This window comes from Falco naumanni, chromosome 6 (genome assembly GCF_017639655.2).
Source record: "Falco naumanni isolate bFalNau1 chromosome 6, bFalNau1.pat, whole genome shotgun sequence".
Lineage (NCBI taxonomy): Eukaryota > Metazoa > Chordata > Aves > Falconiformes > Falconidae > Falco > Falco naumanni.
The window spans coordinates 55706562-55723885 of record NC_054059.1 but is presented as its reverse complement, the minus strand read 5'-3'; the positions used below and the strand labels follow the sequence as shown (position 1 = coordinate 55723885).

General features: G+C 39.8%; 1 protein-coding gene across 1 annotated transcript in view; it reads right to left on the bottom strand.

The window, feature by feature from the left end:
* Window positions 1–7931, bottom strand: part of SAMD3 (sterile alpha motif domain containing 3) — a 41366-nt gene extending 33435 nt beyond the window's left edge. The window contains exons 1-3 of the mRNA XM_040599080.1: window positions 7835–7931; window positions 6909–7095; window positions 2062–2169 (exon numbers count right to left, since the gene is read on the bottom strand). Of these exons, the coding sequence (XP_040455014.1) occupies window positions 2062–2169; window positions 6909–7095; window positions 7835–7913 (374 nt within the window). The 5' untranslated portion in view covers window positions 7914–7931. The remainder of the gene's footprint in view (window positions 1–2061; window positions 2170–6908; window positions 7096–7834) is intronic.
* Between the last annotated feature and the right edge of the window lie 9393 nt (window positions 7932–17324).

Below are 17324 nucleotides of genomic sequence, written 5' to 3'. Positions count from 1 at the left end.
AACAAATGCACAGATTTTAAACACTGCAAATTTAGAGCAATGGGAAAAAGCTACTAGCTGATCTAAAAGAAATCTCAATTAATATTATACCAAAATACAAAAAATAGCCACCATTAGTCAAATGGAAACCACTTTTCACTGTGGCACATAAACCCATAGACTGGAACCTAAGTGAAAAACAAGCCAACCAACCCAGCTTTCAAAGTAAGTGGAGTACCAGAATAGACACGCGGGTTACTTTTACACTCTAGGCTAAGAATCTATCATCATACTATAGTCAAAGCAGCTTTTCTGTTCCCATAATCAAATTTCTAAAACAAATGTCTTGTTCAACCCTTCACAATCTGCTTATACGTGACATAATCTCCTCAAGCATATAAAACATTAAGATTTTCCATCGGTTGTTGAAAACGCAGTGAGTACTGTAGGGAAAAGAAGGCAGAAAGAAAAGAAAAAAAAACCAAAAAATCAAACCTAAACTCTATAATATCACATTTATCACTGTAGGGGAAGTCACAGGCATCTCTAAACAGCAGCATTCACCTCAAAAAATAGTATTTAACTTGAATTTGAATAACGTTTGAATGAACGTGAACTTCGTGCAGTGGTTAATGGATGCAAGGGCTGTTCAGTTCCACCCTCAGTCAGCTAAAACAGCCGTTTCTGAGAAAGACATTTGCCAGCTTCTCATCTGACCTTTAAAGAGAAGCCCTCATAAAATTTACTCAGGCCTTCAAGACTACAAATCGTCACAGCTCCACAGACTTTTAGGCCATCTACTACTTCACAGAGAATGGGCATTTCATTTACAGTGGCAGACTTCCCTCTCCTGCTTCTCCGCCCCACGGTGAACTGGCCCTGCTCTTTCGCAGTCCCTTTCCCTGAAGGGGCCATTATGGCCCTTTGAAAGCTCCCTACTGACAACGCTTGCGGAGAACTTTTCCTAAAGCCAGTCTGTTCAGGGATACACTGATTCACACAGCCCATTTAAAACTTTATACAGCACAAGGCAAGTTACTCATCAATTAAAAATAAGCATGCTCTAGAAGCACAGGCCAAACCCCATCACTGCAAGGTCATATTCATTGTTTATTCCAAGGGTTTAAGTGATTTGGGTTTGTTTCACTGATAACAGTGCTGACAAGATCTTTGGGTTTGGGGTATTTGTTTTGGTTTTTTTGAAGCTTGTAGCAGTTGTTTTTAAAAGCATTAACTATGTGATTCACTAAGCCCTCTTCTCTGTTCCCAGACAGCTTTATCCCTAACTCCTTGTTACTTTTGATAAAATAGGCACTTTTGCAGGAAGGCATCCCCTTATCTCAGAATGGTGAAGCCATCAGTCACATCTATGGGGGAGAATGGTAGCAAGGGAAGAAATTGTAGCAGGTGGGAATAAACAGGGATAACAATAAGCAGACAAATATTCACAAACAAGAACACAATTGCCTTGAAAAAGGAACGGGATTCTTTTACAACACAAACTGCCCATCTCAAAGGGGAAAAGCATGCAGGAGAAAAAAAAAATAAAAAAGGTAAAACTCCAGCAACTGGTCTTGTATCCAGTTTTTAGGGAGACTCATTCTGATACCCAAGGAAAATGAGCATGCAAATGAAATCAGCATGCCTACCTTCCCAAGTCCTATATTTAAGATGTCTCAAACACATCATTTTTTTATAGCCATATTCCACTCTATAATGACTGATTTGCTACATTGCTGTTGAAAACACATCCGTAAAAGAGGAATTTTAAAAACTAGACTAATAAAGACAAACCTGTATCTTGTCCTCTGCCTGAGGTAAGATATGAGATAGTGAGCAAGGACTGAGGATGGAGGGCAGAAAAAACACCATTAGACTTTTTCATTCAGTCAAATCCTAAAAAATTCCTGCTCCTGCTGTTTTCTAAATATACCTAGACATACCTTCATATACCTAGATATGGCCTCCAATAAATATGATCATCTTTTATAAAATATCTGTTTAGTCTTAACAAAGCAAAAAGAAGTGTTTATGTAATTTTCAAGAGGTAAGGAAAACTTAGTAAATGCATTATAAACTCACTTTTGCTTTAGCACTCTGTGATCAATTAGTTCTTCATTTTCAGCCAAGCACAGATGTTTTTCTTGCTCCACAGGACATGAAGAATTTAACATCTGTCCATTGGTAGCCCTGAAAGGGGGGGAAGGAAAAAAGAAAAAAAAGGATTTAAGTATTTTCACTGTTGGGTTTTGCATAGCTTATAGAAAAGAGATATTTTAGGGTTCTAAAATACTGGTGGTAGAAATAGAAAAGTACAAAGATTAACATCTTGAATAGTCATGATTTTACATGATGCTGATGTATCTTAATCAATCTTTCAGTTCGATTACCAAACTCTGACAAGATAAAAGGAAAACTGTAAATACTGCTGCCTAGTGATATTCTAATTACGACAGTTACAAAATCCAAGAAAATAAACCTTCTTGGTTTTGCAGGATAGCTGCCATCTTCATAGCCTGATATCTCCTAATGTAGTTTCAAAAGGGAGTTCATTACCCAGTGTGCAAAAACTAAGAAAAAGTCTAGGAATGCAAGACATTGCTTTTAATACAAAGTTGCACAAGTTCGGGTGCTAGGTGAGCTAGCACACATTGGTAGTTTCCACAATCAGATTTATACATGATTACATGAGTATTAATTTGTTAACTTCCAACCCTCTAACACTGATTGGATGGTAATCTACATATTGATTACACAATCTTAGTGGTTAACTAGGCATGCTCACTGAGGAAGGGCCTCTTTGTGGGCTGGGGCATCTGGTGTAAGGGGTGTGATTTTTAGTATTATAATGAAGGTAGTTCGCTTAAGGACCCATCTTTGGCGATCTGTTCAACAAGTATTGGATATACCTTGATTGCAAGAGTCTTGTGTTGCCAACTTTGCAGGATGTAATTATTCTTCAAAGTTGCCTTGTCCTAAGCAGCAATTACTTCAGTTAATCGTCCTTGATAGTTCTTTGCGTGGGATATTCTGAATCAAAATAATGTGTGCATTCTGTTTCTTCAAGAATATGACAGACTGTTAAATAAAACCATATATCCATATGGTATTTGTTAGTTAGCTTACGCATTCTGGTGACAAAATTTGATAACACTAATCTCTGGGAATAACTAACCATTACAATATGCAAGGGGTGGCATGAAAGAGTGATTCACGCAGTATTGTAAGGCAGTTTCTACTCAATCAGAACCTTGAACCGCTGTTTTCTCTGGAGGTTAAAGTCCATCTTGAACCTTCAAGTCAGTTTTGTATTACTCCTGAACCTTCAAGTCAGTTTTGTATTACTCCAACCACTGTAGAAGATCCCCAAATGCCACCTTGTCTCACATTCCGCTGTTCTTGGTTATTTGCTCCAAATCTAGCCCATCACTAGCACCAAAACCTCCAGATATTCACTTTGCTATGTGCCGGTCCAAATCACTGCTTTGCATTTAACTTTTGTGTCCACATCTCTCCCTTCTCATTTTCCTGTCATTTCTTCTTCTCTTGTTGGTAGAAGCCAGCATCAACAGTTTTACCTTGCACTGCAGGAAAGGCAGAGCTAAGATAGGGGCTACTGTTACTGACTACCAAGAATTCATGGCAGTCAAAATTTATTTTTTTTTTTTTTTTTTTTTGGAGAGGGGAGGAAATAGCTTCTTTTCTGAACCTCATCTCTTCAGAACCTCTGAACTCCAAAGATGCTTTATAAACTGTTCCAGCCTCAGCTGCAGTCACACATAAAAGGCTATTATTGGAAGTGACATTAATGTTTGCCAAGTTTATGAAGGGAGTTTCCCCTTTTCATGCATCAATATTTTTCAGCTATCAGGTTAAAACAAAGCAAAAAAATATCCAGTATGTTCTCTACATGGCTCCCAGAAACAATCAATCTTGAGATTGGAAAGCATCTTGGTATTTACCTGGTAACATCTATGTGTGAGGTACTCACGCACAGAAATACAGTTTCTACTGCACGACCCAAAACGCTTCCACCTTAACAGCAACAGACTAAAGATAGTATTTCTGTGTCCTAATCGAAACTGCTAGAGACGTTAAGTCACATTCTGTGTCCTTTCATGAGTCTGTTACTTCTACACAGCGTCCACCTACCATACTCACAACTCTACATTCAACCAATGACTTTATTTCTGTTTCCAGCAGAGAGCTGAGCACAATTCACACACAGTTAGAAGGTGGGCTGAAGACACCAGGATAAAGAGATGGCTGGCCACGAGTGCACCAACAAGCACTGGGCTAGCATTCATGTGAGAAACATAACAGGGAAATACTGCTGACAACTCTTGGAAGCTCCACAGCAGTTTCAGCTGACCCAGGAGACTGCTATAGTGCTGCTTTCTCCCTTGCCCTGAGCAGTGCCTTCTCCACCCTGACACTGGTGCTGGCAGGGCGAGCTAGTTCTGGGAACCAGCCTGACTGAGAAATAATTCTGCAAAACAGAAAAGGTGGTTGGTTCTCACCCAAGCTTGAGCATCACAAAAGAAAGGCTAGGAACACGCAGACTCTTTTCACAGTTGTCCCCTGCCACTGTGGGACCACAGAGTCAGCTATGGGCGCTGCTAACTGTGAACCTTAGTGCAGTGACTTTGCTCACATGACTAAGATGACAAGTCAGCCTAAGATCACTGAGCAGTAGAGGAAACATGAGGTTACTTCACATATATCAGGGATCTATGAATTTTTGGTTTTTCTCTTCTGTGTCAAAACAGCTTACAAAAGAATAATGTTATTACATTACTTCAAAACAGTGACTTCTACACTTTATTCTAGTCATAAGTCCTGGAATTAGGTCAAAAGAAAGTATTCCTACAGGATTTTTTTTAAGATGTACCGAACAGACAAAATCATTTCAAAGTACATCACTAAGGCACTCCAGAGTTAAAAAGTGAGTTACAGCCACCTGCATATGAGGATACAGCTTTTAGTTTTGTAATAAAAGACTGTTTTAACTGTAGGAGTTTTTTCATCATTCTATACCCCAAACAGCATACAATATCTTGATATTTTTTTACTTATTCTAAAATACATGACTGAATGTATTTCTTAAACACGCTTGAATTTGACACAGAAAATGTTTCAGAAGCAGCAGCTTATTTACCTAGCTTCCCTGTAAATAGAGGGACACCAGCATCTTACTTTCCAGGCAAGAAGACTAGGTAGGGAAAGATTTTAAGGTAAATTATATTCACTAACACTTGAGATTTTCAGCATTTGACTTTTATTTGGAATCCGCAGAACATCACAGAAAAGCTGTGCCCTCACAATACTGCAGCCACATGCTCCTTGTGAGATGCTAACACCTGACCTGCAGGACTGGGGAAGTACACAGGGAATGGTCACATCAGAGATGCAGCCTAGCCAAACATCCCTGACAAAGTCACAGACAAAATATAAATATTCAAAGCAACATTCAAACTGCCCTAAGCATAGGGACATGTTTTCTTCTGAATGCCCCTGCTGAAACCACTATGTATCTACTGCACCGTGGATGAAACACAAGGCCCACATGCAGCAGTCTTCTTCAGAGCAGGCACTTGCTCTACCTCCATAGAAGGAGCCTCCTATAAATCAAGTCAGGTAGGACCCTAGTGCAGAAAACCAAGGCTGGCTGTGATTGCATACTTCAGGTCTATACTAAATCCCACATGCAGTGATATTGTCTTCTTCCTGCACCCTCTCAGGACCATTTACCCAAGGGGTTTCATAAATACTTCCACACGGACAAGAGGGTCATGCCTTCTCCACCCTGGCACTGGTACCAGCAGGGCGAGCTAGTTCTGGGAACCAGCTTGACTGAGAAATAATTCTGCAATTTATTATATTGTCCACAAGGACAAGAGGATTTATCGATATGAGCAGTTTAGTTCTGCTCATGAGTGCAGTTTGGTTGAAAATAATGCCGTCATCACCATTTACCACGCTTGGGTTTGCAATGTGGAGTCATCTCAGAGTGCACGACCTGGACTCCTTTTGGTTGAAAAGAGAATGCTCTACAGATCTACTCTTGCTGGGCTACTACTGTGTACTAATGGAGGCTTAGTGCTAGAGTCCTTTCCTTCAAACAAGAGCATTTTGCATCCGTGACAAGGCATCCTCTACTGTCAGGATTCATGGGCTTAGAAGAGACCACTCAGAGCTCAGGATGTCTCTCCTCAGTCGAAGGGAAGGGAAAAAAATCCTACAAGATGTACTATAGATCAGAATGGAGGGGAGGGACTGGAGGGAACCAATCAACACAAAAGCCCCAACCAAACCACACCAAAACACCAAATGTAAAAAAACCAAACCCACAACCTCTGCCCCCCTCCCCTCAAGAAAACCCAAAACAAACAAGAAAATAAACTGTGCTCAGTGAAGGCAGACTCTGTGGAATTTGTTTTCTAAAAATCTATTTAGTTCCACACAGTGGGATTATTAAATGCTTACACCTAGATAAAGTCCAGAGCTTCCTGAGAGACTGAATGTAAATACATCTGTGACACAAATACTATCTCTGGCTAAATCATGATTTTACACCAAGACCTGCAAACATTTAGAAGTCCTTCAAAAGCTTAGTGTCTCAAATACAGAAAATCTTAGCTTCAGTAAATGTTTGATAATGCTTCAACTAAATGAAAACTAGGTCCTAGAACTGGAAATGAAAAGCAGTTTAAGATTAAGTAACAGTGTTGTTCAGGAATGTTGATGTCCTGTTTCAAACCCCAAGGTAATAACCTGATTTTGCATTTCACATGCTGTTAGAGATATCCAAAGTATAAAAAACAGTTAAAACTTACAGCTAAAGAGCTAGTAAATAGCAATTTTAAAATGCTGTGAAAAGAATAGAACTATACACAGACTAATACTTCCTGTGCCACATACAAACTCACCCACTGATTACTTCTGGAAATTTTTGAGCTGTTTCACAACAGTGTGTAAGGGATTCTAGCCCACTTTTTTGCTTGTGGTATTTATTAATCAGGTCCATCAGCACTGCCTGGTGCCCAATCTTCTTCACCAGCTGCTGCACCATACGATCATTAAGAGCCAGAAGAGCTGCTCCATTTACTTCTTCTTCTGTAGATTGAAAGGGATTAAAGAATTACTGTAAAATAACTTTATAGTTACGGTAACAATCTATATGCCTAAAAACATGGTGAAGGACAGTTGAGAGGCAAAGATGCTTTCCACTGCTGAAGGTCAACTGCTGAAAAGATGATGTTTTAGCTACTGTCCTTTCCCAAGCATTGCCAGGAGTCATAATCACTGGCCAAACACCTTCCCCTGACAAAAAGCCAAATATGAAACATAAAGTAGTCAGTTCACTACTTCTGCAATTCTTTCAATCAGGCCTTACTTACACCACAGCAGACTTACTTTGTTAATGAAGGAAAGCAAGCTTTTTAAGAGAGCACACCATAAATAGCCAGTTCACACAACAGTTTCTCATGTACTCTTTTGTAGAGTGTTTATATACTCAGACACAAAACATTTACACACTACAGTTGCATTATTTCAAAAGATTTATACAATATAAAATCATCCCTTTCAGCCTTTTGAACTGGCAGCTCTGACTCAAGGTGCAACTATTTACACACAGGCTTAGTCTCATCCCCCCGCGTTTCTCAGACGCTTCATAACAGATCGGCAGACTTATCCTGATTTATCAGATCTGTGTCAGTTCTCACCCTAGTAAGTTTCTATAGAAGTCAGAATATATATATATATTCATGCTCCAAACCAAGGTAGGCAGTGCTAATTAAAGGCACAGAAAGAAATACTAAGCAAACCCCACACAAACAAAAAAAACACTTACCACGAAACTTAGGAACTAGTTCTCCTAAATTTCTCTGTCTCAGCCAGTTGCAGACTTGATCAACTGACCAGTTTTCCATCTTCAGGTGTTGCAGTGCTAAATTTCACCGTGAAATGAAAAGAAAGGATTACTTTTATGCCACAGCTCTGAACTCCAGCAAAAAATGCACTTAGCAAATAATGTTACATTTACATGCTCTGAATAAAAATAGCACAAAATAATCCAACTAATGCCTGTTACAAGTGGCAGTTCCCTTAAATCCCTTTCTTCACCTCCTCTCCCTTCTCTTCTTTCCCTCCACTCTGAGCGACAGCCTTGCTCCTTAAAAAACATGACCTGCTTCAGTACCATTAACACCCAAGTTTCCACACAGAGAAGAAAAAAGGTGTGAAATTCACCACCACCACACTCATCAGGAAATGGCTGACATTCTACAGAAAGAGAAGAAAAAAACAAAACCAACCCCACCATCAGGTAAGAGTCTGTCACATAGAGGTTTATAGTAAATCAGGTACCTTAACCCTCTCTGCACCACCAAGCAGCTACTCAAGCAAATACTTAATGCTCCGTTACCAGCAATCAGAGGCAATAAAGGTCCTGGAAAGTGGAGGGGAGGTGACTAGCCCAGTTCCTTCAGGCTCCAGCACTCCTGGGGAAGATGCAGTGGGCTGGCAGGGAAGGGGCCAGCGGGGCCTGGGGGATGGGGTCCTGGGGGCTGGGGGACCCCCTCCCCCGGGCCAGTGCCCTGTGCTCCTGCCAATGGGCTGCCGGCAATTGCCAGGGCTGTACATCACACACCAAAACCAACAGCAACCCCCTCCAGAGAAGACCTCTCATGAAGACAAAGCTGGTCCCACTCTACCAACTCCTTGACAGCAGAAAACTCTCTCCGGGGGTGATTTTCTTATCAATGTGTTTTAGCTCTACCAAATACAGGAGCACCGAGCATTCCATGGCTACACTTGCAATCCCCGGCAAACAACGTTAGAGGAAATTATTCCAGCAGGTTTTTCAGATGAGAACACGAGTGTCTGGCATCATTAGCCAAACATTTCCTTTCTTAAAATACATCCATGCACATACCCCGAGCCTGCAGGGAACTCCCAGCTAACGTGAGGATTCACCCGCACAGACCTCATTAGGATCTGGTCCACTGCACCACAAAAGCTACGTGCACCACCCTTGAATAAAAACATTCCATTTTCATCCTTCAGCAGCAGAGACCCCCCAGACAGATGCACTTCAGCTTGTGCTCTTGTGCCACTGGGCTTCAGCAACTTAAAAGGGTTAAGTTTAAGAGGAATGTCTTTCTGAATTACATGAGTGGATTTAATTTGATATGACAACAGTAGCCATACAACTCCTCCCCCAGGCTAAGCAGCAACAACAGGGTGTGAAAAGTCATTATTTGTTGAGAACTCTGGTGTAAATTAAAAATCACACCTTCCTGTCACACTTCTTACTTCCTTGCAAAGAGCAGGGCACAAAAAAAAAAAAAAAAAAAAAAAAAAAAAAAAAGAAAAAAAAAAGCTCCAAAAACTTGAAAGATAAAACCAAATGCAAAGCATAAAGATACTTGCCTTATAAATCAAGGAGTGTAAAAGTAGAGAGATACATTAGCAGAGAGTAGAGAGTGGAGAGGTCACTACTTGATCCTGTAAGAACACTAACATCCTAGAACAGCCCTGCTAAAGCAGAAGCAGGCAGGTGGTTACCAACGTTTCAAAAAGTGTCAAGTGAACTAGGGCCATGCACAACAATGTGCACATTCAGCCCTGTGCGGCGAACTCTACAGCAAAATGTCCGTCTGCACATGGCATTGCAGGCTGTATGCTTATGGGGGGAAGGACGTGATGACAGTTTAGCAGCTGTTTTAAAAAAATCAGGTTTAAGTCAGTATTAAGGATCACTACACACAAATACTTTGAAATGTTTCTCAGAAGTGCTTTCACTTACTTGCATATACTATAGATAACAGAGCTAGGAAAAGAGCACACCAGTCTTCTAGTAGCGTTATGGAGGCAACAAGAAAGACTGAGCATGGATGTTGATATTTGTCTTCATTAATGCCTCTATTTATTATGGTAGCATCCAAAGACTATCTAGGGAAGGGTTCCCTGTGCTCGGTATTGTAAAACACAGGAATATTTATATTCTTCAATCAACATTTAAAGGTCAGATCAAAAAAACCCAACAATGGCAATAGTTTAAAGACAGACAGCATTTTGGCAAATTACGGCATAACTTCAAGTCAAATTCAGAATAGTTCTAAGCGTGAGTGAACCCTGCCTGTTAATAAATACAGCCACTCACTGAGATCCGTTTCTTCAAACACCTAGGGTGAATGTCCATTATTAGGACGTAACCAGCCCTGGTTAACGAAATGAATGAAAATTAAATTTCTCTAGGATGAGTCAGGACAACACTTGCTTTTACTGTAAAATCTTCCCAGGATGAAAATCTTGGGTTTTAATCAGATCACGCTAAACACCTATCTGTGGTACAGAATTCTGCTGATGTAGTTGGTTACACAACAGCAGGAGATGAGGTTCCTGACCAGCATGCCTCTGCTGGCAGATCCACACTGCGCCTGCACTGATTTACCATGCAGCTTGTCTTACAAGAGGATATAATGAGCTACCAACAACTGGAAGTGACACTTCTAAGTGAATAAACCTATATGTCAAACTATCTTAGATAGGAAAAGTGAGTTATTACATCTACTTTACATGTCAATTTGTGGAGAGTCTATGGCGTCACAGACTACAAATACCTAGCCTTTAACAGGCCTCTACGTGGATGTTACCGACGTTGGAATTAAGGTTAATCCTAGTACATTTTAGTACAAGAATGAGAAATGTGATATGTGCACATCTGTACGTAACAGCTATGTAGCGCATTTTGTACAGGGCCAGGTCTCAAAGTTGCAAGCGTGATGAGTAAGGAATCAGTGCATACCAAAGATATAAGCAAAGTATCCCATGTGCATTCTTTGATACTTTCCTAATTTGGTTTTGTCTTTGTATGCATTACAGATACTTCATTTTTCTTTCACTTACTACCAATCTATTTTAAAAATTATTAAGAATATATTCAAGCAACTTTATAGAAAGCAGAATATGTCATCTTGGATCCAGTGCTGAGCTATTAGGAAAAGAGCATCAGTTGTCCATAAACCTTTTCAATACCGTATAGGGAAATACTCCAAGAAAGCACTCCTGTCACCTTCCCCACCCCCTGAAGAAAATGCCAGCTTATTGCCGACATGTATCAGGCACATGCTAGCATGAAGCACTGCACTGAATGCTCACAGAAATGGTCGAAAAAAGCAATATGAAGGTAGGGAAAGGAAATTTGAATACTGATGTAGGAGAAAATCTTAAAGTGGACATTTCAGTTCTCATTTCTGTGCTATTGTAGAGTAAGACAAATGCAGCTGCAAGATCAGGGGACACACAAATGTACAGCAGATGCAAGAGAAAACCTGTATTACCTGAGTAAGACTATATAAGAAGATCTAGGAAGAAAACATTCACAACCATTACTCAGCTGTAGATAAAGGGGAACAATCCAGACAGCCCTTCTAAACCTTGATCAGAGTTTAGGGGAGCATCAAGGATTCTGAATATGGCTGTCTATTGAGCTTATCAAGGAGGCAAGTTCCTCTGCTGTAGGAATTAACTCTGAAGAATATAATAAAAAATCAACTCTTTACATGTGTTTCTGATTAAATATACCATTTCTAGTATCCAAGTTTTTACTATATGGACTTTCAAAATATTTTCATCCATACCATCTACAGTGCTACTGGAAAAATGAGCTCTCCCACTTCAACAAAATTCAACCCAAGTACAAAGTTCTCTCTGTTTCAGCTGTACAAATTATTTGGTAATTTGAAAGGAAGAAAAGAAAGTTGATTTGACTGTGTTTTAAGGTGATTTAATAGCATGTGGATCAGACTCTGTCCTTGCTATCACTGGCAACAGCGCACAAGCTATGAGAGAATACATGGAAGAAAATGTCTTTTTTTTTTTTTTAAGAACACAACTTCTGGAAATTAAGCCACTGCAAAATCAAATCCTTTTATATTTAACTTTTAGAACACTGTGTCAAATTAAAAATACAAGGTTACTGGATATTAAGAACAGGAAAAAAATCAAGTAAAAGTTAAAAATTCATGAATCACAAAAATGAAATCTCATATACTACAAAGAAAGGAATCAGACTGAAGATCTTCATTACAACACAGGGACTCCTCCAGAAAACTTGGGAAAAAAATTCTTCTTGTAAGTGATATCACCCTTATTTTTCCTTCCTTCCAGAAGTATAAATTTCTCACCAGGACCATCAGTATTGTTGATCATGTCACTGCTGGCTTAGCTCCTGCCACTGAGTACTGCAGAGACCTCTGACACTTAAGCCCTGCAGTCATAATCCAGCCGTCTTCTTTGCAGCCATCTGTGTGATCATGCAATCTGCAGTGCAGTCTAAACGGAAAATATAAATTTTTTTTGGTATACTGGGTTTTGGATGTATCAGTGTCTTTAACCAACTCCCTGGCCAATTGGGTGAAAATAGGTGGTGGAACCATATCCCTAGATTGATAGTTGTTTACAATGCATTATAACAATGAAGATTTCTATGTTAATGGAGCATTGGTTTGTAAAGTTAGGCAAGAAATACAAACTATGAGTAGCAGTTATTCCAATAAAACAAAAGGAAAAAAAATAGAAAAAGTACCCATCTCCTTTCCCTCAAATAATTTTGCTCGAATTATACTGGCTCGACTGCTTGCAAGGTTACTCTCACTTCCATTCAAGCTTTCCTGGTGAATAAGACTAAGATGTGGAATACTCAAAATAATGAAGTTAATCCATTAATTACTGAGAAGGTTGGGTGCAAGACTCCATTATTTGCTTGCTCTACTCTTAAATCAGTTCACAGAGCTGAACCAGCAGTCAGTCATAGTGACCTTCTTTTTTGTAAAAAATTTTAAGGCTAGCTGAAAATAACAGCTTACCAAGCCTATTCTGATGAAAAAGGCTTGGTGGCAATTTCTAAGTGGTTCAGTTGGCAGGTCCTCAAAGGTGCTAATGTTTGACAAAGCTGCTCTCTGTTGTTCCTAAGGGAGGGATACAGAAACATTTTTAGCCCGGGTAACATCTAGAAAGTGATGTGTATCTTTAGAGTGAGTCTGCATAGCTGGACTGTGGCATAGGTTGGGGGTCTCGTGTGGAACCATATGGGTACACTGCATTTACACGGTTGCCCAGCAAGTAAGTGATCTACACAGCACTTAGACCTTCGATACCCAAGAGGTGTTATAAAATACATCACTTGAATTTTGCTCACATGCTTTAATTGTTCTTATTCTGTATTACAGCCTGCAGTCCAAGTAGGCTTTTTCAGCCATGTTTAAACAGGGAAACAACCATGTGATTGTTACCCAGTGTGCATTAGCTGAATCACACACAGTCGAGGTATTTGTTTATTTCACAAATCTGAGCAGAGAAGGGTGCTAGGTGATAATTAGCAAAGCTAGTACACAGATCTTTACAGTGTTGTGATATTTCTACATTTCAGTTTCTAGTACACTCATTCCTCTTAAATATCATTGGTTACAACTTTCCTCACTTTAGTTTAAAGGTATAGTCAAGAATTTTTACTACTCATGTTCTCTGGGTGGTGGTCTTCTGGAAGCAGGTAGCTTTTGATGAGGAGGTGTGTTTTTCTGTTGAAATTAGTGTATAATGAGGATGGCTGACTTAAAGATCAAAACATTTAACAACTCTTGCCAAATTTCATGGTTTGCTAACTAGGTTCATCCATCTCAGGCCCTGTCTCCAGGCCTACTCTTTTAAGTTCCTCTTCATAGGTAATTGTTTCCTATTTTGTTTTGACAGACATCCTTCTTGAGGTTTTCTTGGCCTTATCTTTTGACCCATGCAATGTTTCATATTATATCATTTGCCTGTGCAATGTTTCATCTTACCTGACCAATTTGGTTAGAATACATTTCAAAGTGGAAAAAATATATGGGAGGATTTGTCCCCCAGAACTCCATACTTGCACTGTCCTTCCAGATTCACAGGCACTGCAACAAACATTTGCACATCTGTTTAAAACAAGCCTTGCATCAATGCACGATTTCATCAGGCAGTGACTCAACCACGCCCAAAGTCAGGATTTGACCTGTCACTGAGAAGGGTCTCCACTAGTCTCTGTGAAATGTACCGTCATCAGGCATGGCCACATGTCTGAGACAGCCCAGCCTCAAAAAGAGCTACTAGCTAGACGCAGAAACGTTTACCAGGCAGCAAAGAAACAAGAACCTCAGGAAAGTTTTTGAATTCTCCTGGTGTTTGATCAGCTCCATGAATAAGCCAGATAGAGTGAGAGTTACTGGGAAGATGTACACGGGAACCATGAAACTGAACGCACTGCCCTCATCAGTAAAGACAGACGACTGCACACAATCAGTTTTGGCCAGCTGGTGGGAACGTGTCCAGAGGTCTTTTCTCAGGTGGTCACAGTATAACTGGGAAAACTTGAGCTTGCTGCACCTTATGAATACTTAGTAGGATGCTCACAGCTCCTCAGCACTTTGAAAGAGTAAAGCGATGAGTGTGTTTGATGCACAGGAACCCGGTCTGACCTGCTCAGGAAGACACCTCTGGGTTTTGTTTGGCTCCCGCTCAAGGCAGACAGCCATGGGGTGGCTGTGGGCAGGGCTGGTCTCTCCTGCATTAGCCCTTCCTTCCTCCTCCAGCGAGCTGGGCAGGACACCCCTGAGCAGGAGTCACGCACCTCGGTAAGAGATACAGATTTCTTTTAGGTATCACTGAGCCAAAGAGCAGAGCACTGCCGCTAAGCAGTGCATGCTGCCGCCTAGCACTTCTGAACTGGTATTTTAGCATGATTGAGGATTGCTGAATAATACGGTTGCTTACCACTGACAGTACTCTTCCTTCAGTTTATCCATCACATGAATATGGAGATGATGATTAATAATTAAGTTTTAACACATTTCATGATGCACATTCTTTGTTTTATATTATTAATTCATAATGATGGATCCAGTCAGTCATAAATTTTTGTGTCAGGCAATTGTGTTGGCATATGAAGCTAGGTGAGGTAGGTGTGATTAAGCTGGATGGTGAAAACAAAACGGGCTGTTTCGTAGGCCTATTTTATGCACTAGAAGCAGCAGTTTAACTAATTTGGCATCCATTGGTGCAAACTCTTTATGTACAAGGTGTTCTAAAGGATGAACTAAGTAACGCAGTATTAATTCAAAATAGATGTCCCTATGGGGTCATTGTTTTTATTTAATTCATTGATGTTTAGGACATACACAGCCCATTTCTTACAGTATTACCACACCAAAACGGTCGTTACTTCCCACTACCTGTGTGTTATTGTTTCCTCATCATATCCAGATGAAGAAGTCATGTGAACACTCCACATCTGATAGAAGAATGTTAGTTGAAACCACCAGTGGAAAGGTAATCAATAATCTCTGTCTACATGGTGGAGATAGGGAACTGGGAAGTTCGAACATCGATAACCTCCTATTTTGTTGTGATAGTGTAATCATGGCATAAGTAAAAGAATGCACAGGCCCACTTCAGAGGACTGTTTCATCCTGCTTTTTGCCCCTTTTTCACCTATGCTAATTTATGATGTCTTGAAGAAAACTCCATCCCTACATGTAAGCACCTATGTAAGTCTAACCATTTGTTCTAGTGACAAGGGTGCAAGCTTCCCGGTCTAACGATCTTCTGAGATTGTACCCTTAGACAGTCTACCAGTTAGGGAGTCCTCATTCCAGCTGGTTGCTGTAATCTGTTCTTTTCAGGACTTCTGAAATATTTAGGTTAAGAGGAGCCCTCAGTTTCAGAGTTTCGCTGCAGGTTGCCGCAGAGCCTCTTTCTCGGTTAGCACAGAGGACACGTGAAAACTGCTCTTAAATCCCTGCTGCAGATTAGGCTGAGCAGGGATTTGGGGATATGCCTTACACCTTCAGGCTGTCAACCACTACAGATGGGGTGGGATCGTCATTTTGGGGGGAGGGTATGTCAGAGAAAGCCCAACCTTAGTTTAAATGCATTCTCTAGGAGGGGGGCCAGGGGTGATAATCTCAAGGGAAAGTGAACGCTTTGCTCCAGGCTGAAGGTAGGTAGATATACTGCATTGAAAACAGCCACATAATGTTTGTGTTATGCTTGCACGATGAATTAATGAAGTTAAACATGTTTTCCAAAATAGCCAGAAGAAATCAGCTTTGTGATTCAGTCTCAGGCAGCACAATGTCTGTGGGAAAATGTAAGGTTTCACTGATTTAGCTTTGCTTCACTCATTCTGTGGCTCCTAAGCCTACACAATTTATAAATAATTCTTTTCTGATTGTAGGTCTTGTTTGCATTGCAGACAGTCAGACTGAAGCAATACACTAAAAGAGGTGTGAAGTTCTTCTGCATGTGTCAAGTAGAGTGCTAATGTCAAAACATCATTTTGCTGTTAAAATGCTAATAATTTTAAGCAAATGCATATGCCAAGCAGCTTCATATATTGCAAGTTATTTGTATTTAGTTATACACATTGGCCAAATACAATAAAGCATACTTTGGTATACATGGTTCAGCAGTCAAGGATAACCAGTATAGCAAGATATATTTTTTCCTCCCCAAGTCACATTGACTGGCTTTAACAAAACCAGGCATGAAGGCACTTTTCTACCCAGAAAAGGGCACAGGGGTTCTTCTGTGATGGACAGTCAATGTTGCCATATTCTGCATTTCAGCTTTCTCTGACAAATACCAGGAAAATTCTATTTTGAAATATTTTTTCTTTCCATAAATATATAAAAATATTGTATTGCTATTTCTAGTTATTGTTTTCTCATTTGCATTATCCTTGGGATCATACCAAAAGACAGCACAAACAGCTTACTCACACATAGCCAGTAAATATACACTCACACACAGATACATTTTAGTAAGCTTTTATGTATGCAGTAGTAAAAAGATAGGCATGCACACTCAAATAAGTATTTATGGACACCATAAAATCATAGCGTTCGTGATCAGAATGCGAGAAAATCTATTAAAATCACTTTGTTTTCCTTTTTGAATGAAAGAGTAGAATACGAATTTCCCCAAACACTCAAGATATAATTAAAATACTATATTATCTTTATGTAAGTAAGTAAACTGCTTGGGATTTGTTACTCCTATGTTTCACTGTATCTGTTACTAGATATATTACTACTCAGGGATATATTGTAAGACGGTACTAATGCAGCTGTCAAACACAGCCTAGGTGAATATTTAACAGTGGGTATTTATATGAGACACTGTAAAGGGGAAACCATACTTAGTATAGAATCAAAGAATGTTCTGAGATGAACATGGTTTTAGGTTCAAAACTTTCTGCTAATTCAAGTAATTAAAAAGAATAATGTTTTCTTCCCTTTTATCATTGATTAAAG